This window comes from Crocodylus porosus, unplaced genomic scaffold (assembly GCF_001723895.1).
Source record: "Crocodylus porosus isolate Cpor-Errol unplaced genomic scaffold, CroPor_comp1, whole genome shotgun sequence".
In the NCBI taxonomy this organism is placed as follows: domain Eukaryota; kingdom Metazoa; phylum Chordata; order Crocodylia; family Crocodylidae; genus Crocodylus; species Crocodylus porosus.
The window spans coordinates 26,060,307-26,082,761 of NW_017728913.1; the positions used below are offsets into that span (position 1 = coordinate 26,060,307).

Here is a 22,455-nt window from a genome sequence, read left to right on the forward strand (position 1 = left end):
ACAATGGCCACAAGCTGAGGGAGGATAGGTTTAGGTTAGATATTAGGAAGAACTACTTCACTGTAAGAGTGGCCAGAGCCTGGAATAGGCTTTACAGAGAGGTGGTGCTCTCACCTTCCCTGGAAATCTTCAAGAGGAGACTGGATAGGCACTTGGCTGGGGTCTTATGACTTCTCCCACCCCCAGTGCTCCTTCCTGCCCATGGCAGGGGGTCGGACTCGATGATCTGTCTAGGTCCCTTCCAACTCATTGATTCTATGATGATACTTTGAAGATTTCTATTTCCAACTGATTTCATCCAGTTCAAGTGCTGTTCTCTTTTTCCATGTTTCTAAATTTTTCTTCAACATCTTTTTCTTGTATGGAATCAGTTGTGCCATAGATCAGTTCTGCCATAGATCTTACTTCTTTCACTTATTTTCAATTGATTCATCATTCTTATAAAATAGTTAGTCCAAACTTCGTTAATCAGTTCTCCATTTGTTTGAAGTATACCATGTTCATTTATAATATAACCATCCCATTGTCCTTTGTTCTCTTGCCTTGGTGAAAATGTCCTCTTAGTTCATTATAAAGTCTATCACTGGCTACACTCTTAGCTCCAACTGTATTCCTTTTTTTTGCCTCTCTTTATGCCACCCAATCATTGTTCAAGCCTATGACTAGCCATTTTTCTTTCAATTGATTTTTTTCACTTGAGAATTCTGCCACCAAGGGCCTTTGTATACGCCACAAAATTGGCCTTTAAAGCCGTTTAAATGCCCTTTTGCACCATTTTAATGGCGCATCTGTTTACACTGTCAGCGGCGTATTGCATGTTAAATGACTTTGGAAAGTAGCAAAATAAAACATATCTGAGGTATTTTAGTTTGCTACCTTACAGCTGCGGAGGGAAGCACTGGGCCCTGTGCAGCTGAGGAGCTGTGTAGGGAGCCCATGTAGGCACGTCTACTGAAGAAAAGGAAAAAAAAGCACCGAGCTTAATCTTTTTCTTTTTTTTCCTCCATGGAGCCTGCCTGCCTGAGCTGCATGGGGGCCTGGTGCTTCCCTCCATGGCTGTGGTGCCCCCCAGGACTGCCTGGACCGGGTGCCTGCAGGTGGATGCCACCTGGGGGGTGCCACCACCACTGTGGAGGGCAGCACTGCCCCTCATCGTGGCTTAGGGACTGCTCAGCCCACCAGCAGCTTGCCCTCTCCCCCTGCCGCCAGGGACACCGGTAAGGATCAGGCCCAACCCTTGTGTACATGCCACAGGGATTTACTTCAGTTTAATTTGAAGGGGTTTTTTAAAAACCCACTGCTTCAATTTAGGGAGAATTAAACTGAATTAAATCCCCGTGGCATGTACAAGTAGCCCAACATTCCCTTCTTATTTGACTCAGCTTTAGTTTTGTCACTCCTAGGCTTTGCACCATTTCCATCATGGAAGAAAACTGGTACAAATTAAACTACATATCCTGGTTTATAGCCAGAACTTGTATGCAGTACTTTATTTTGGAAAGTTTTTTTCATATTCATCTTTAAGTTCCTACCCATTAGGATTTCCTAGTATCCAGGATCTCAGGTCCATTGGGAGAAGGGGCAAATAACACACATGCCTCAAAGCATGTCCCCTTTTAAAAATATATAATTTAAACATTTAATATAATATGAATTCCACAAACATAGTTTTGTGGTTAACATTTCTTTTGTGTGAAATGATTTATTTGATAAGCAATTGATTCCCTTTCCCTGTGCCAAATATTGCAGCTTTTAGCCAAATGAGAATTCCCACTGCCTACCAAGAGATTTTCCGTATCAGTAAGGATTGTGGGACCAGGCACTTGCCTCACTCTTTGGAGACATTTTAAAATCTATTCTAGAATAACTTCTTGCAGAATGGAGCATACTTTATACCAAATGATCAAGTTAAAATAATTTCATTGCTGGTCCCATTCCAGTGGAAACTAGAGAGCTGTCCTGATTGTGCCTCTCCCATCAAATCTTTCTGCAAGGCAGCAAATGTCAAAGTGTGATGTGGAGTAAGAATGAACCAAAAAAATTGCATGAAACATCAATTTTTGAAAAGTGTATGCCAGAAAGTATAGCCTGGCTGTTTGGTAGTTTCACTAATTGTGATTAGTGTTCTGAACTTTTATGAACTGACACCTAAGTAACAAGAGCTACTTTATCCTATATTATAAAATCTATAGATTAGCCCTTGTTGCAAAATGTAACTTTTACAGTAAATACCTGCCAATTACTTTCTGGCATGAAAGCCTTTAATTAAATTATGCATATGAAATCTGACTGGGATTCCTTGAATCATGAGAGGATTGCCTTTTTCATAACCTATTCACTGTGTCAGGAAGAATAATCATAAAAGATATGGCAAGTAAAAGCATTTGAGAGAACATGTATTTCCCCAGCAATTTCATTCCACTTGACAGATATAAGTTTTCTACATGGAACTTTATTTCTATAAGTAGACGTTGTGTGTTGATTATTTTGAACTTGAAATCGCAAGGGACATGTTGTAATTAGATTTACTTTGGTTGGAATTGAAAATGTATTGTAGTTGTCAAAATGCCCAGGGCACATATTCTAATATAACTTCACTAAATTTATTCATATGTGGCAGAGACAGTCAATATTTGAGGTAGGAACTGTCAATAAAAGCAAAAACCTATTAATATGTATGTTACAGAAAGTGGCTTCACCAGTTAAGTACTATATCTTTGTTTCAAAAAAGAGCCACTACACACTTTGAAAAATGTGAGCTTGTAATGGAAAGCACCATTTGTCTTTCAAAAATGTGGCCTTTCAATACAACCCCTATAGTTTACTATAAAATCTAATGTAGTCTTAGGAAAACAAACTGGACAAGAGAAGCAAAAGCTAAAATATCTACTTACCATAGTGTTTACTCTCAGTAACACGGTGAAAAAAATCCCTTTCTGTTGTTTATGCAGAACACCCTGGTTTTTTGGTGGTGTCAAGGTGGTAGTGGTAGCATAGTATCTCTTATACATGCTGGCCTGCAAACCATACTGATAATTGTGGGAAGCCTCATTAGTATCTTTCAATGTGCATTATCAATCTTTCCAGTTTTTCCACCATGGCATGATTGTGCCTGTCTTTTACAATTTGTTTTAATCATTCTCCAGGTCTCCTGTTATGGCTGGAGGTCTGTTTGCCGTTGACCGAAAGTGGTTTTGGGAGCTGGGCGGCTATGATCCAGGTTTAGAAATATGGGGAGGAGAGCAGTATGAAATCTCTTTTAAGGTAAGTCATTGAGTTACTTCCATATATACTGCCTATTCTGTTTGGTATGATCCACGTTTTAGCAGTCTGGCCCCAAGTTTTGAATATGCCTTGTTATTGTTATGTCTTTACACATATTGACTCTTGCTATCATTAACTTCATTCCATAAAATTATTCTTTTGCTTTTATAAGGTATTTTCACTGTTTTCAGGGAAAAGTGCACCATACAATCATGAGCCAGATTCTAATCAAACTATTAAGTATTCAAACTATTAAGTGGACTTAGATGTCTGAGTGTGATTTTGTTCTACCCTGTTGAAGTCCCTGAAAGACAGTTTATGCAAAAAGTGGGTGGTTCCTCCTCCTCCCTGCTTTTTTGTGACTCAGTCTTAAGGGTAAGATGATGGGGTGTTACAAAAGCAGATGCATTAATATATTTTCATAGACTTGAACCCAGAATCACGCTATCTGCCTAAGTCCATTTACAGCCTTAATAAGACTATATGCCCCATGTGTCAGTCACATAGAAATTACAGTAGGAGTGCCATAGTAAATGCCAGATTTTTTAAGTATATTTCCTAATTGTATGTGGGGTTTTGTACTGCCTAGGTTAACTGCACAAATCTAGTCTGTGTATGCAAATCAATTATTTGCACCTATCTAGTGGCTTCTTTATAGAGGCTAAGTACAGGTATTCAAGAAGGTGGAAGTGCTCTAACTTTTGAGATTACTAAGATTAGGGCTGGAGCAAGTTAGCCCTTATGGGGGTTGGGGGGGCAGGGAGGTTGGATCCTTCCTGGGTGGTCCAAGCCCAGAAGGTAGAGGACATTCTTGCACACCTCCCAGCATGTCCTGCAGACTCCCTGAGCTGCCAAATACTCCCAAGCAGAACCAAATGACAGAGCCACCCCTGATTGGCTGGGGTGGGGGGGACATGACAGTTGCCCACCTGCACCTGATACACCAGACCATGGGTTTCCAGCCCCAGGCTTCTCTGGCCTTACATCCTGGGCAGTGCTGCCCAGAACCCAGGCTGCCCAGGCATCGTCCCCTTTCCCCTGTCCCTTCCCAATACCCTCTAGGGACACGCATTGGGCTGCAGAGAAGTGCAGCCCAAGGAAGGGACTTGCCTTGTTTTAATTTGATGTTGAAGCTGCCACACTTTTACTGTATTTATTTGAAAAAAAAAACCTGTGGAACATTGCCTGCTCTGGAACTTGAAAACTTCTTCTAAGTTAACACTGAGAGAGTGATGAAATACCCTGGCTGCACCGGGCAGTTATGACATTGGTACAGTGACAGGTGTGGGTAGTTGTGGGGACCCAAGTTAAGAAACACGAAACCGTGGGGTAGCAGGGGAAATGCCACATGTGAAACTGCCACCTCTCGATTTAATTAAACGTTGCTGCAGCCAAACTTTGCATTTGTATAATAAAAAAAAAACTGTAGAAGGTTGCCTGCCTGGAACTTGGACTGGAGCCCAGAGGGCTGCCTATCTTCGCAGAGGCTGAACCGCTCCCTTGCAGCATGACCTGGGCACAGAGTGGCCTGGCCCGGTGAGCTGGTGGGCCTCTCGACCCCTCTCCCCCTTCCCCCCCCACCCCGTTCTGAGTACTCCTGCACCCTTTGGGGACTGGGCTGGGACCTCTTTGGGGCCCTGCACCTATACCAATAACTGCCAGTGGCTGGGGTAGTGAGTTGGTCCTAAAAGGTGAGCTGAGTCAATGCCAGCCCTGGCAGCAGATCTCAGGTACCTGGTCCCTTTCCCCTCCCCTGTGATGCTGCTCCCCAGAGTAGGCCCCACTGAACGTGTTCCTGACTACCTGGACCATGGGTCAGCAGCTCCCACATGCAATATCTCCTATTCCTGGGCTTCCCTGTCCCCCAGTGGCAACACGTAGTGAGTGCACATGTACCCCCTGAGCTTGGTGGTGCACCTCTTGCAAAAAGCACCACCGATGCTGCCATCGGTGCCTCCCCCTCCCCCTCACTGCCAACACTGCCACTGGCGTCTGCAGGTGGTACCTGATTGCCACTGGATGCCGCCGACACTGCTGGCAGCATCCTCAGGTGGTCACCAAGTGCCGATTGGTGCTTACCACCCACACCACCCTCCACTGCCAACACCTCTGTGGCTGCCTGCGGGAGCTCCCTGCTTGGCCCATCCCCACCGCTGACGCTGCTGTGGTTGCCTGCAGGAACTCCCCATTTGCCGCTGCCATGCCCCCACTGCCAACACTGCTGACGCCACCTGCAAGCGGTCACCATACCCCCCATCCTCCAGGGGCTTGCTGCATTCATGCCATCCCCCCAGCATCTCCCAATAAATGCACAGTATGGAGCATTCCCCCCATGGCTGCCATCCCCCTCTACCCCCGTGGGACAGTCATGAATGTTGCCCCAGTGAGGAGTCCCTAGAGCAGAGCTCTCCATGCCAAGGGAGTACGCAGCATATTGTCACCATAAATGTGTTGTATTACATTACCATTTCCTGAAACTCTGTCTATTAGTTGAAGGCACAGCCTGCCCTACCATTCCTGCCTAGTAGGGCAATGGTCTCCCTGCAGAAGGCAGCATTGATGGCACTTAGGGGTGTTGTAGCTGTATTCCAAGCGGTCTTTGACCCTGTGCATAAACTCCTTATCCTGGCATTGTGACTTTCTCAGTTCCGTACTGGTGAGGGTGGCCTGCCTGCCTGAGACAGCGGGTGGCCATCTGGAGACCTCAGTCTTGGAACTTCTCAGTGCATTCCTGGGCCCAGATAGCTCGTTCAAGTGCCAAACAAGTCCCCCATTGGGTATGACCTTGACAGAGAAGTGTGGGTCAAGCTGAACAAAGTGAGATCTGAATATGTACACTTCAAAACAACACTGTACTAGATCACCATCTTGGACAGCCCTCTGTGTAAATGCAGCATCCAGCAATCAGCACAGCACTTAATTGAAAGCTGAAATCTCTCCAAATGCCCAGACAGGGTAGATGGAATGTGCATACTGAACAATAATACCAGACAGTGGCTCTCAGCTGCCTGGAAGGATCAAGAGACCTAACATGAGTCACAGTCGGATATGGTATAAATGTTCATTACGGTGCTCTAACCTACAGTGCTAAAGTCTGATACTACATCCATCCAGGGTTATCTCAGAGCAGGATCTGCCATTTTTACTGCATTCAATGTACCCTGACCATCTGCTCAGTTATGGCTGTAGAGTACTTTCTGTGCACTTACCATGCAATAAGTGTAGCCTCTGTACCTAGCCATAACAGCCTTCAGCTAACAGACAGAATTTCAGGAAATGGTAATATAATACATTAATCAACCATGTTTCACTAAAATTGGATCTGAAACTAGAGTTCATATTTTCCTTTAGGATCTTCCTAACCTAACTCTAAATCGAATTCTAAACCCAGTGACATTCCTTTAACAAAATTAAGCATGTCAGTCATAAGTTATATTGTCCATCTGGCTGCATCTGAGTTTCAGCACTGATTAAAACAATGATGGCAAAGACAAACTACTGACTGAAATGCACAGGAAAAAAAACCCTGACAAGTCAGTATGCCATACTACCAGCTTGTCCTTCTGGGGGTTCTCCAGAACAACAAAACAACTCACATTCACTGTGTGGTTCATATGTTACTTCAAATCAGCTTTATATCATAACAAACAAAGTTGGAGGACAAGATCACTAGATCATGTTGTTTAGGACACATTACAGTAATTAGACTTCTGTATATTTAGGTATTTTCAGAGAGGCAAATATAAACTGACCCTTGGATCTGTCACATCTCTGCTGGGTCACCTACAATTGTATTTGTCCATTTCCTATTTTCCTGTTATTTGTCATTGTGAAGAATATAATTGGAATGCAATCCATTCCTCTTTGTATAGAAACCATGGTAACGGCACTGGAAGTTCAGATGCTAGATTGCCCCAGCCTGTTTTCTTCGAATGACAGATTCTTTAGAGACAGCAGTGTCACACTGGGTCCCATTTCAGTCACATCTCCTCATTCATCTCATTACTGTTTGTTGACCTTAGGGGCCCTGTCCTTCCTTATTAGTATTAGGGGGGAAAAACCCTTTAAGCAGCATTAGTCCAGAAGGAATCGTAACTTTCTATTGGTAGAGCTCAAGCAGAGAGAAGTTTTATGCAGACAGACTGCTATATCCATTGGAAAAGGGAAAAGGAAGAGTGAGAGGGAAGGCGAGAGAATTTGGGAAAAATATACTTTTGGATACATATATACTGAACTCTCCCCAAAAACTGCATTTTTCATCATTCCAAAGCTGTTTGCAAAATAGGTCAAAATCAGCTGGAAAACAATTTTCAGGGCTAGATTCACGCAGTTGGAGTAGGAGGTGATGGACTTCTCACCCACTCTATGTAACAGCACAGTTGTTAAGGAATTCAACAGTTCTGGAAGACTTGGATGCAGTTCCTCCTTCTGCCTCAATTCACAGCTTTATTCCATCCCCTAACAGAGAATGCCCTAACCACCAGCCTTCTAATGTATTCAGAGTAAGCCTACTCTCATTTTCTCCTTTTGATGTTGCACATCACAAGCAATTAAATATTCACTGAAGTAGGGACTGCAACACAAATGTCCTGCCTGCTGAGAGTGTATTCTGTATAGTCATTCTCTCTCGCTTTCTGGCTCAGTTAATATTGATGGATTTTATATGAAGCAGAACAGCTCCCACAGAGGGAAACCCCACCCCAGCATGCTCTACTGTCTGATGGGTAGGGCATTTGCTTGAGACCTAAGACTTTTTCTCAAGCAGGCAGAGAACCAATTTGAACTTTCATTTCCTGCCTTCCCGAATCATGTCATAATTACCAGGCTGTAGGATGGTCTGAGCTGGGTATCTCTCCATATCCTGTTGCGGTCGTTCTGTATTGTATAAAATTCTTAAATAGTTATTGAACTAGAGATAAATGAAGAGCCATTGTATCCTGGTAGCTGGGACACTTGTCTAAGTGGTGGCTTTCCAGTTCCTGTTCTAATGACTTATTTTAAGCAAAGTGGCATAGTATTGACAAGCAACACCCATTCCCTAAACAGGGGTATAATACTCTGGAGAGGTGGGAGATGTGGGTTTGAATCTTTTCAACAGAAGATTGATGCAAAAAAATTAAAGAATCTACTGAAAATAAAATGCTGGATTCCCAGAGGGAGCCAGCAGTCTTCATGGCACTGAGGCCCAGCTGCGCAGCCCACCAGGGGGAAAGGAGGAGGGGACAGCCAGTATGAAGGGCTGCTGGCAAGACTACAGCTCCAAGAAACCCCCGGGGGCTGTGGGGCAAGAGAAAAAAAGGAAGAGGAAACTTGTAACTGGAGTAAGGGGAAGAGAGAGCAGCGTGCACATGGGGTCTGGCCACTCCTCACCTACCCAGAGGAGTGAACAGTGGAGCTGGAGATTTCACTGGCTTGGTCAGCCAGGACTGTGGACTGAAGGAGATGGATTCAGACTTGGGGCAGCTGCAGGCTGCTTTTGGGACTAAAGACTTGTTTGGGGACATCTGCAGAGGCATGGGGTAGAGTGGGGGGAATTAAGGTGATGAATGCATGTTACCACAGTGTTGATATTTCTTTCCCTTTCACCTGTTCCCTCCCATGGGCCCACCGACTTGTGATCCCAACCCTTATGATTTTCTATATAAAAGTGGGGACTTCCCAATGCTTCTTGTGCCAGGTTCTGGGGCTGCAGGTTTGGCACAAAGGAGCCAAATGTGGGCATTTTCATAGTTCAGGGTATTCAGCTCTGGATATTTGGTGCAGGCTTATCTCAAATTCCAGTAAAATTCCTGTATTTGTTGTATCAGCTGGTTGTTGCTTGATGTCCTCTGGCCTACTACTGTGTGGAAAGGATCTCCCATGATGGTCCCTGCAGTGTGGAAAATTCTCTACATGGAGAAGTGTGAAGACCAGAAAACTAAAAAGATGGTTCACCGAGGCATCCAGTCATGGAATCCAGTCAGCTCCCCCATTATCAACTCTGCAAATCTGTGAATGTAATGAACATACAAAATATTCTTCCTTAGGCCCATATAGTTGACAATTATATAAAAGGGACTGAATGGAGTAAGAGCAATATCTTGGCTCATAAGATTCCTGACCACAGCCTGTCAAAAACTATGATGACTTACTATGAAACGTCAGAAGGATAATGTTAAAAATGAGTATGTATGAAGAACTAGATTAAGATACTTTTATTCTTTTTAAATACTGTATTTACTTAAATGTAAGATGAGGTTTTTTTCACCAATCAGCAGGATCATCTCCAACTATATTATCCCAGCCAAGACTTTTTCTAGATGGATCTAAAAATCTGCAAGGATGGAGTTTCACAACCTCTCTGGGTAACCTGTTCCAGTGCTTTACTACCCTCCTAGTAAAAGAGTTTTTCCTATCTAGCCTAAACTTCCCTTGATGCTACTTGAAATAATTGTTCCTTGTTCTGTCATCTGCCACCACTGAGAACAGTCTAGCTCCATCCTTTTTGTAACCTCCCTTCAAGTACTTGAAGGGTGCTATTAAATCCCCTCTGAGTCGTCTGTAGACTAAATAAGCCCAGTTCCCTCAGCCTCTCCTCAGAATTCATGTGCCTCAGCCCCCTAGCCATTTTAATTGCCCTCCATTGGACTCTCTCTAATCTGTCCACATCCTTTCTGTATCGGGGAACACAGTACTCCAGATGTGGCCTTACCAGTGCCAAATAGAGAGGAATAATCACTTTCCTTGATCTGCTGGCAACACAGCATGCCGTCTGCCTTCTTTGCAACAAGGGCACACTGATGGCTCATATTCAGATCATTGTCCCCTATGACCCCCAGGTCCTTTTCTGCAGAGCTGCTGCTTAGCCAGTCAGCCCCTGGCCTGTACTAGTACATGGGATTGTTCTATCCTATGTGCAGCATTTTGTGCTTTTTCTTGAACCTCATGGGATTTCTTTTGGTCCAATCCTCCAATTTATTGAGGTCTCTCTGAATCCTAGTCCTACCCTCTAGCATATCCACTACTCCCTCCAGGTTGGTGTCATCTTCAAACTTGCTAAGGGTGCATTCTATCCCATATTCTAGGTTGTTGATGAAGATAGTGCAGAAAATGGGCCCCAGGACCAACCCGTGGGGCACTCCACTTGATACTGCCTACCAACTACACAGAGAGCCATTGATTACTAGCCTTTGAGCCCAATGATCCAGCCACTTTTCTGTTCACCTTACAGTCCATCTATCCAACCTGTACTTCCTCAGTTTGCTTGCAAGAATGTTGTGGGAAACCAGATCAAAAGCTTTGTTGAAGTCAAGGTATATCATATCCACTGCTCTCCCCACATCCCCAGAGCCAGTCATCTCGCCACAGAAGTCAGTCAGGTTGGTCAGGCATGACTTACCCATGTCAAATCCATGCTGAGTCTTCCTAACCACCACCTTCTCCTCCAGGTGCTTAGAAATGGATTCTTTGTGAACCTACAGCATGATTTTTCCAGGGACTGAAGTGAGTCTGACTGGTCTGCAGTTTCCTGAATCCTCCTTTTTTTCCTTTCTTAAAGAGGGGAACTATATTTGCCCTTTTCCAGTCATCCAGGATCTCTCCCATTCACCATGAGTTTTCAAAGATAATGGCCAATGGCTCTGCAGTCATATCAGCCAACTCCCTCAGCACCCTCAGGTGCATCTTGTCCAGCCCCATAGACTTGCACATGTCCAGCTTTTCTAAATAGGTCCTTACCTGTTCTTTTGCCACTGTTGGCTGCTTACCTCTCCCCAAACTGTGCTGCCAGGTGCAGTAGTCTGGGAGCTGACTTTGCCTGTGAAGACTGAGGTAAAAAAGGCACTGAGTACTTCAGCTTTTTCTACATCTTCTGTCACTAGGTTGCTTTCCCTGAGCTTGCTTTTGTTGCTGACATACTTATAGAAACCCTTCTGGCACCCTTCATGTCCCTTGCTAACTGCAACTCCAGTTGCACTTTGGTGTTCCTGATTTCATCCCTGCATGCCTGAACAATAGATTAATACTCCTCTTTGGTTGTCTGTCCATATTTCCACTTCTTGTAAGTGTCCTTTTTGCTTTTTAGCTCATTGACAGGTTCTCTTCTATGCCAAACTGGTCTTCTGCCATACTTGCTAGTTTGCCTACAAATTGGGTTGGTTCACTCAAGCGTCCTCATTAAGTTTTCTTTAAAATACAACCAGCTCTCCTGAACTCCTTTCCCCCTCAGACTGGCCTCCCAGTGGATCCTGCCCATCGGTGTGAGTCAAGATCTACTTTTCTGAAGGCCAGAGTCCTTACTCTGCTGCTCACCTTCCTTCCTTTCCTCAGGATCCTGACCCCAATCACCTCGTAGTTGCTGCTGCCCAACTTGCCATGCCCATCTACATTCCCCACCAATTCTTCCCTGTTTGTGAGCAGCTGGTCAAGAAGAGCACAGCACTTACTCGGCCTCTCTAACACTTGCACTAGGAAGTTGACCCCAACACTGTCCAGAAAATTTCTGGATTGTTGTGTTGCTCTCCCAGCAGATGACAGGGTGATTTATGTCTGCCATGGGAACTAGGATCTGTGATTGGGAAACTTCTTCTAGCTGTTTGAAGAAAGCCCCATCTACCTCATCCTCCAGGTCTGGTGGTCTCTAGCACACACCCACCAAAACACCACTCTTGTTGCTCTCCCCTCTGACCTTAACCCAGAGACTTTCAACAGGCCTATCTCAGTTTCGTACTGGAGCCGAGCAATCATACAGTTCTTTTACATAAGGCACAACTCCCCCTCCACTTCTCCCCTTCCTGTCCTTCCTGAACAGTTTATACATATTCATGACAGCAATCCAGTCATGTGAGCTCTCCCACCATATATTTATACCTGAAAAATTATAAGGAAATTATTCATTTTCCTCATATAAAATCTAATTGGGGGGGGGGGGGGGGGGGGGCTCTCTTATATTCAGTCATCTTGTATTTGAGTAAATATGGTATGCTCTGGAGGAATTATGAATGATTACTAAATCACCCTGACCTTTTCCTTTAATGGAAAGGAATTTGGGAATTTCGGTGTGAACTGTTAAGTTTCTGCAATCATTGTGTCCCCCCGAGGGTGCAGACGTATGACACATTTATTCTGTAATAATTTGCTGCATATTTTGTTCCTATGTACTCTGTAGTAAGGAGTGGGTGGCAGGCTTCCTGAAGTAGGAGGAGTACAGCACCTAGCCACAAGTTGGCGGGATAGCCAGTTTTTATTGAGCAAATGGATGCTGTGGAGTGATACTGAAAATGGCAATAGATGTACAACACATACACCAGAGTAACTTCTCCAGTGCGTATTTACTTCTGAATTGCAACCAGAGAACAACACATCTTCCTGAATAAATGCTAAATAAATACACTCCAGCTCTCTCCTGAAATTAAGTAAAACTTGTCTGCAGTAAATGTTTTGCATGCCTGCCACCTTTGATTCTTCATCGCAGTCTTGCACTGTACCAGTTTATTAAAAGATACTCCTGGATCATCATTCAGGCTCAAAAGGTTCACAACTACAACAGACTAAAGATACTAACACATCAGCCTTATGTATATTAGAGTTCAAGGACAGGCAAAAAGGTGTGAGGAAGATCAGGTAGATGGAAAGGCAAATGGGTCAAAGGCAGCTTTGTCTTCAGGAAAGGTGTAGTGCGGGCATAATAAGAGAAAGAAAGGAGGTGTCTGAAGAGAGAGAAGGACTGGGCTAGAGAATAGCTTTTGTATTCCAGAAGAAGAATGAGATAAATATCTAATAAAATAAAATGATGCTACAGTGTAATTCATTAGTGTTGTCAAATGGTACAGGTTTTCACAAAGTTACTGTGGGCAAATCATTGGTGGGAAGGAGAGCACTATGAGTAGTTACAGAATTGAGTCTGGAATTGTAAGGAATAGGGGAAGGATGGGGGAAAAAACTTCAGTTTTCAAAGTTTGCCTGAAACTTATTCCTTGAACTATAGGAGCCCATATGCTTCCATTTTATTCATGGCTCTTTCTGTGTAATAGCGCTGCAGATGACAACAATAAGCACAGCTCTGAGTACTGTGTTGATTAACTGCTATTTTGGAATCAGTGCACATGCATACTAGGTGGCTGTGGAAGGAGAGGGAGCCATATCTGTGTCTCAAAAATATTAATTCTTCATAAAATGGTTTTCCAGATTATTTTTTACATAAGAAATAATATACAAAATGTTATCTTTACAACGGCATAACCGCAAGATCCATTTTTTAATTAAAAAGATATATGGAATGCTGCTGATACATTTTGGCAGGTGATAAACTTTCTAAAGCTGGTGAAGTGCTGGAACTAAACTGATTAACAGCTCTCTTTCCAAATCACCAGTTAAGTCACTGTTTGTGTCCTGTATTTACATCTGTTAGAAAAATGGAGCCTTGAGGTAGTAATTTCCAAACTATATAGAGATAAAAGATAAGAAATTCATTTCCTGTGTTTACTAAAGAGTCTTTAAGATATGAATGGACATCCTAAATCATACGATGCAGAAAATGCCTTGGGTGAAATCCCAGGCTCCTTGAAGTCAATGACAAAGTTCCCAGTGACTTCAGGATTTCAGTCTTGATGAATTGCTCAAATTCTCAATACTTGCACATGGAGGATTATAAATCCGTTTGTAAAATAGCAAGATTACAGTAGATTTTATTATTTTGATTTCTCAAATATCTCGGTGCTTCAGTTTTTTGAAAGATATTTCTATTTTCCCTATACATTCACTCCAGTAATGGCAATAACAATTAATATGTATCCAAGACCATATTACAATGCTTACTTACTAAGTTGTGTCTTATTCTACAAATGGTCATTCATTTCAGTAGGAGTAGTTCTGGAGTATATCCATTACCCCTAATGAGTAAATTTCTTACCTGGAATGTGTAACATTATTGCAACCTGTCAGTAGTGGCTGACATTTTCTAGAAGCACTCACTGATCCACACAATGGCTCTGTCAGGCTGGTAAGTACTAATAACATTAATTTATAGATGATAAACCTTAAGTACAGGGAAGTGAAGTGATTTCCAAAGTAGCAGATCCAGGATTTGAATTCTGGTGTGCTTGGTTTACAAGCAGCATGCAGTCCACTGTACCATACTACTTCACTTTCCTTTACTCAGCATTTGGTACTGTCCTGCCACTCAGGCATCCATCCTAGGGAAATTTTGCAAATTCATTGCTATTAAAATGAAAGCTAACTTTGACATGTAATAACAGATCTTTTAAAAAAAATACCATCATACAATAACTGGAATTGTTACACTACATTTTGTTCACACAGTTTGGCCCAGGACAGGATGCCACACCTTGCAACAGTGAGCACACTGGGGCTTCTTTAGAAGTGAGTTATGCATGCTCACAATCCTCCCTGACTAACCCCATGCTGCGAACAGGCACGTGCACACTAGCCAGCTCAGTTCCCACTTGCAAACCATGATCTTTGGGACACATGATTCAATTAAATTATCAATATTTTCCTATTGGCATTTATTTTGCCCCATTTTTATACAGCAACATGATTCTTGCAAATGAGATTAAAGCTGCATAAAATAACAGAAAATACAATGTAAAAAAAAATTCTGTTCCTGAATGTTTTTAAAATGCTCTCTGATCTATTCTTTCTGATTCTCTATAGTTGCTTAGTTATTTGCGCTGTCATGTCTCCTAGAACTGTCTCTCCCATATCCCTACGGTCCCGAGTCCCTTGCATTATCATTGTCATTATTATTACTAATTTATAAGACAATTTCATGCACTGGTGGACATTGCCTGGCTTTTGGCAATCTTTCATCCTGGCTACAGAATCAGCCAAATCCTTAGAGATCAAGGTGTTGTGACTCTAGGAGGTCTTAAAAAAAAAAGCCCAAACAGTAGAGAATGTAGATGTTGATGGGAATTTCCAGCTCATTGAGAATCTAAGACCGAGTTCCCCAGTGGAACCACTGTTACTACTATAGCAATGATTCTCAACCAGAGTGCCATGATACCCTGGAGTATGGCTCAATATTATTACTGTTAGTTGTGCCACCTATATGATTCACAAGATAAAACCAGAGATTTTTAATATGAATCCATAGTGTCAAATACATTCTAACCTGTTGTGATTTATAAAGCCCTGCTGCAAAGCCCTCCTCACTAACCTAGAGAGGAGGGCTTTAAACTAGATTAATTGAGGGATAGAGAACAAAACCCTAAGGTAAGTGGGGAAGCAGGCAAATTGGAGGAAGCAGGAGCAGGAAATAAGGGAGGCTTTTTATTCCTCCTGAGAAAGTAGGGCAATCATCTAGTTACATTAGATGTCTGTACATGAATGTGCAGCACCTGGGAAACAAGCAGGAAGAATTGGAAGTCCTTGCACAATCACAGAACTATGATGTGATTGGAATAAAAGATTTGGTGGGATAGCTTAAATGGCCAGAGCACTGTCATGAATGGATATAAATTCCAGAAAAGACAGGCAGAGAAGAAGAGGAGGGGTTGTGCTTGATGTAAAAGATCTGTATGATTCCTCAGAGCTCCAGTACGAAACTGAGATAGGCCTGTTGAAAGTCTCTGGGCTAAGGTCAGAGGGGAGAGCAACAAGGGTGACTTTTTAGTGGGAGTGTGCTAGAGATCACCAGATCAGGAGGATGAGGCAGATAAGGCTTTCTTCAAAGAGCTAGCAGAAGTTTCCCAATCACAGGTCCTGTTCTCATGGCTGACTTCAGTCACACTGACATCCATTGGGAGGGCAATATACCAATACAAAGCAATCCAGGAAGTTTTTGGAATGTGTTGGGGACAACTTTGTGATGGAAGTTTTGGAGAAGCCAAGTAGGGGCCATGATTTGCTTGACCTGCTGCTCACCACAGGGAAGAATTGGTGGGGAATATAGAAGTGCATGGCAAGTTGGGCAGCAGCAACTACAAGATGATTGAGTTCAGGATCCTGAGGAAAGGAAGGAAGGAGAGCAGATAAAGCTCTTTGTATGGTAAGTTAGTAACCTACAGTGCCCTAACTCCATTTTTCAGACTACAATATAACATAGTGCAAAGAAATGATGGGGGTGGCAGAGGTATTAATTGCCCAGAAAATAATGTTTTCCATAGGCTTGGATTTCTAGAGAAACTGAAGCTTCTTCTCATATTCTAATACAGTTATCTTTTAACATTAATGATGGAACTGTATTCTAAAATCACTACGTATTAGTAGCTTTCGTCAAGAGAAAATGTGTTAATGGATAAATTCAGACCGTCCCTTCTTACAATTTGGTCATTGTTGATGTCCTCATTGCAGTATTTGTGTAGTTTTAATTGCCTGCAAATACTATTTGAAATGATCCTAACATTCATTTTTAGAGCTAATATATCTTTATCTGATTTTGCATGTAGTCAATATCCTTATAGGGGAGGTAGCATTGCTGGAGCTTAGGCAACTTTTTCTGAAAAGGTTAGATGCAAGAGGCAAATTATGGAAAACAAGGACAACAAACAGTCACCTTGGAAGATGCCCCAGCAGATATGAATATTGAATAGCTTGCAATCTAGATAGCCACATTCTTCCACATGATCAAAGCTAAATCTATAAACTTATGAATTTATGCTTGATACAGAGACAGAGCAACTTTAAGCATCTTTCTATAGATCCAGTGGGGTAAATTCAAGTCTTGTTCTAAAGGCAGCTCTCTGGTGATCCTGCCATAATACATAACTAGTCATTTGTGCTGGGAAATCAAAGACAGACAGATATAATGATAAACTTCCCTTTTGTGCTTGTAAGTATAGAAATTGGCATGCCTTCTCTATACTAGCCCAATAGGCAGTAAGGCTCAGGACTGAAATTTAACTTTGTTTTTGTCCAAGTATTTAATGTTTAATTCTCTCAGTCTCTTTCTGAATAAACCAGTCAGACCTTAAAATGAGTTTTCTGATTTGTTTGCACCCTTATCTTTATGTGGCTATAAATCCAGCCCCATGGAATAAACTGAGTGATGCGTGCAGATGTGAAATAACACCCCTTTTTTTGGAGATGTTTTCTCCTTCGACATATTGGAGAGCAGTCCAGTGTAAGTTACATTTATTAGATTACAATGTGTGTGTTTCTCCCTCTCCCCCTTCTCCAGTCTGCCTGGGCCTGGTCACTCATTTAGCACGTGCAGTCCAGGAGCCCCAACCCAGGCATGGAGTGTACTCTGAGTGCCAGTATGGATTTTCTTTTGCCTTTCCTCAGTATTTCCATTGGTTTCTTGGTGACTCAAATATGCAGGTTCAGGTCATCATACCCTGAAAATAAATTCTCCTCTACAGATGCTGATTATGATTATTATAGTATTAAATCTAAGTATTAATCATATCGATCAATATTATTGATTATTGATATGTTAATAATGATGATGTTAAAAGATTGTATTACCATAGTACAGGGATGTCATGTCAACCAAGACAGTAGTCATATTGAGCAGTTATTTACACATCATAGATATCCTGGGTACATCTAGAAGAGACATTTACTGTGGAACTGACTAATTAGCTCTGCAGTCAGCATCTGTATGTGTAGATCTCTATTACGGCATAGGAAACTAACAAACTCTGCGGCAGGGTAGTACTCATAAATACAAGTACTACCCTGCTGTCAAGTTTTTACATGTACAGCAGTGCACATGTAGATGCTGACCCAGCTGGCTAGGGCATGACAGTGCTTCAGTGTTGGGGGTTGCCTGCCAGCTAGCCCCATGGTGATACACTCTTGTGCCCCAGCCAGCCCCCCCTGCCAGCCTGTTCCAACCAGGCTCGATGTGCTGCACATGAATAAACTCTGGAGCTGATTGCTCCCAGGTGCACATTCAAAAGCTCTGGAGTTTATCCATATGCACTAATTGCACATGTAGATGTGTCCCTTTTGCCCTAAGTTGCTTCTTTATAGACAAGACAACCTAACAGTTAGAGGAAAGAAGCAGTAGGATTCTATTTTTAAGATGAAGAAGAGGTAAAGAGGCTGGCCCCAAATCTCTCAGGCAGTCTGTTGCAGAGCCAGGAAATGGATGCCTATCAGCCAAGTCCAAGATCAGAACAAAACCACAATGCCACTACTGCATATCTTAGCATAATATTTGCCTTTTACCTTTGACCCTGCCTTTAAACTGATTGTGACTTTTTTTAATGAGAGCTGTATTTTTTTAATGAGTATTAGATTAAATTATAATATATTACATAATCTGCATCAGAAACTATTCTTGTTCTGACCTTTTTAAACAAAAGCTGCCTTGTTTTGTTTTTCTTGTGTTTTACACCCTGGCTTCAGATCAGATTCCCTAGTATTGTAAGAAAGAGATGTTGGCGTTTTTGAGAGTTTTACTGATTGCTAGTTAAACAAACAAAAGCAAAAGTTTCACACCATTTGCCAGCTCCTCACCATCAGAATTTAATTTATGGTGCACTAGAGGTCTGTAATATGTAACACAGAAGATTTCAAGTTGTTTCTTTTATCTCTTGAATTTAGTATAGGTGACATAAAAATGCACATTTTAAAGATTAGGTTCCTCGAATTGAATCTTCCTAAAAAAAATATATAAAAATGCCTTGAAAATCATTTTGAAGCTAAAAAAATCAACAGGAACAGCTGCTAAATGTCCTGCAAGACAACATAAGATTCATTTCAGTTACCCTACACAATGTACCTCAGGTGCAGTACAGCATTTTCAAGTTTCATATCTATCAAATATAAGCCTAGCACTGAGTGTTATTTCCTCCCGCCTGTTATTGCCTCAATGTCTCTGACAGCTTTTATTTCTAATTCCCCTTTCTTCTTTATTTTTTACTTTTATTGATATCCTACAGCATTAAAAAGATGCAATACATGACATGTATACTTCAGCAGTCACTGCATAAGTTACAGCAATACAGTGCCCATATCAGTTTCTACTTCCTTGTGTTATAAACGTGCTCTGTGGAACTGACCTTCCACTGAGTCTATCTGCTATGCTGTTATTTCTTCCAAGGGCCATGGAAAGCTTTTTTAATTATTTCATTATCATTACCTGCCCTGAAACAGCATCTCAGTAAAAAATAACACAAATTGTATTGTGTAATCAGAGTGCCGGATTAACTGCAGAAAGAAGGTCCTTGCATCACATGGCCAACAGTTTAATGAGACAGCATACAAACAAGGATTAGAAAGGAAGAGAATAATGAAAAACACAGGAATGATGAAACTCACCGTGTCTTTTTAGTTTTACAATTTCCACATTTACTTTTGTACACTTGTACAAGTTTTTCAATAAATTAGGAGAGTTGGAAGTGAGTGGATTAGGGTCCAAGGGCATCCTTGAAAAAGTGTATTTCAAGAGAAATTGGTAGAGGAAACTGTGAACTGGCAAACCTCAGCAGAATGAAAAGCAGCCAGTCTTATCACTTGTCAGGGCTTTTGTTGCAAGAGCTCTTGTGGAACTGAGGAGAAATAGGTCAGCTTAATTCATTCAGGTCAGTTTACAAAAGTCAAGAGAAACTCAGTAAGGCAGTAGGGGAGATCTCAAAAAAAAGCAGGGATATAACAGGTAAGGTGGACTTAGAGATGAAGAATGGGGGAATTTTAGAAACATTTCCCATTTTGGTAGCCAGAAATCTTAGGAAAATATAGAATAAGAGATAATTCAACTTTAGCAACAGGCATTGGAGAAGCCTCCTCAATAGAGTAGCCAGGATGCTCCAAGATGTAAAGTGAGAACAAAGGGAAGGAATCCCACCTCTCTTTCCCTAGCACTCTAAGAAGGGGTTGGGTTGTTTTTCTTTTTTTTCAATAGGTGAGGCTTCAGATTTGTCAGATGCCTTCTTGGTAAAGAAGACAGAGCCATGAACAACATACAGGAACAACCATGCCCAACTGTACAGACTGTATATTTCCTACTTAAGAGTGAACTCTTGTGTGAGCCAGGGTTCACTCTAACCACCATAATCACCACTAATCTTCCTCTACACATATATGTATACCATCTATCCATGGAGTTTTCCTTCTCCTGTCACTGTTCTGACTGGAGCTGTGCCAATGACTGGCTTTTCAGTTTGGTACTCAAAAACTTGGGCGAGGAGGATGACCCTGTGTTTAGGATGAACCCAAACTTCTTTACTACTTTGCAAAACTCATATCCCAAGGGAGTTCCCTTACCTCCTGGGAACATAAGAATGGTCCTACCACAACCCTGTTCTTCTTTCTCCTCTACTTGTGAATGGCACCCACATTTTCTTGTAAATCTGTCCTGAAAAATCAAGCCATTTAGATTCTGCATTTCAGAGAAAAAGAAGAACCCTGCCAAACTGTTTATCAAATTTAACTTGAATTCAGGAATAGCTACAGCTACTCTGAAACTGTGTTTTGCAGCAAATGAATGATTCACCATAAATTTCACCCAGCTCTAGTACTAACTTAAGATTCTGTGGTACGTGATGGTAAAGCTGTGATAATGTTTTTGCCATGAGGCTCTAGCAAGCAGCACACCTTATTGGTAAGTTCTCTCTTCATCTTGTTACTCTGCCTGAACTAATTATATATGACTTACCCCCTTTGAAGTATTTTTATGGTCTTGCTTGCATTTCTGCATGCAGTATCAGATGTACTGTAAGGCTGCCTAAGCCTTTATCTACACTTCTTCTGTTTCCTGGGATGAATTTACAGAGTAGCTAATGGATCTGACAATGGGTGCCTTGACCAGAGCATCTCTGATGGTGTGTATTGCATATTCCTATCATTACTGATTGGTTGTCCACACATCTGCGTTCTCAGTGTGAGCCAGGGGTGAACTCCTGGCTCCACTGAAATCAGTGGAAAATTCCCTGTTGTCAATGTATTACCCTACCTCATAAGCTCATTCTTTGCCAGTACATATAGAATTGGACCCTTTCCATATGACTGAACATTGTGTGTGAGAAATATCTATCACAGATTCAAAAAGTTGATCCACTGTTTAATTTTTACCCTGATACTATGCATAATATCTCTCTTCCTTCATTCTTCCTCAGTGTGTCTTTTATTGTCCCCAGAGTAGTCCCACAAGGTAGTCTATTGAGTACTTGCTTCCTGCAGTTTTTGTGTTGTGTCTTGTGGGATATCTACACTGTATCTCGTGGGAGGGATGCTCCCAAGCACAACCTGCCTACCTATTCCTGGTCACAGGTGCCAAACCCAGAAACTTTTGTCTCAACCCAGTGGCTGCTCTCAAGCACACTGGTCTTGATAGGAGCTGTTGGGGGGAAAGTGGTCTACAGCCCAGACCAAACACAAGTGCACAGCTGTAGACCGCTTTAAAAGTGGCCAATCAGCTGAAAATCTGAACCCTCATTACATGAAGACTCATGTGAAGACATTTCAAAACAGAACATCTTCTGTAACTTCTGTCAGTGCTGACTCCCAGCCTTGAGCTGTTTTCAGAATGGGAGGTGGAAAAGGGAGGGGAGGGAATTCAGTCTAGGGTCTTTTCAGCCCCCCACGGGAGGATGGGGTGTGTGTATTGGACCCCCCCTCCTGCAATGGGGGGCTCCAGTTCACCCACTCCACCCCCCAGTGCTGCCTGGGGAACCCCTAGAACAAGCTCCCTTTCCCCACTTCCATTCTGAAACAGGGACTGGCTGGGAAAGAGGAGGGGCTGTTGCTGGGGGGAAATTGGCTGTGGGTTCCCAGCTAACATCTAGATACTCCTCCTCCTGGAACCAACAGTGAACCCCTGTTTGTTCCAGGGGATCATTGTAACTCAGAACACTTCCTGCAAAGTGTTCTCAGTTACAGCGGGAAACTGCACTTCTGTCTGCGCTCACTGAGGAAGTACCCAGAGCTGCTTCTGGGTTTGGGTAGGCAGGTCCTGCTCATGACATCCCTCCCAGGACCTGTCAGGAACACAGGGAAGATGTAGTCATAGTGCTTTGGATGAATAGAGTTTCAAAGTTTTAGTGACCAGTTTGACTTCCTGCAAGCTTCTCCTGACGTTCTTTCCTAGCTGTTTTTTTCCTGACAGACTGCAAATGCTGTAAGGTTGCTCTTAGCCTATAAGGAGCCCTTTAAAATGTGCAGTATTCTTATTCCAATACTTCTTCTGAAAATTTAATGTTTCACCACAGCTATATTTTAATAGAAACTATGCCTGGTGCACAGAAGTGAACTGAAATGAATAGCAAAGGATCTCTGCTCAGCTCCCTTTTCTTGCTAAGG

At 42.4% G+C, this 22,455-nt stretch overlaps 1 protein-coding gene across 1 annotated transcript in view; it reads left to right on the plus strand.

Moving 5' to 3' along the window:
- GALNTL6 (polypeptide N-acetylgalactosaminyltransferase-like 6) overlaps positions 1-22,455 on the plus strand; it is a 934,188-nt gene that overhangs the window by 862,317 nt on the left and 49,416 nt on the right. The window contains exon 7 of the mRNA XM_019534615.1: positions 3,147-3,264. Coding sequence (XP_019390160.1) covers positions 3,147-3,264 — 118 coding nt within the window. The remainder of the gene's footprint in view (positions 1-3,146; positions 3,265-22,455) is intronic.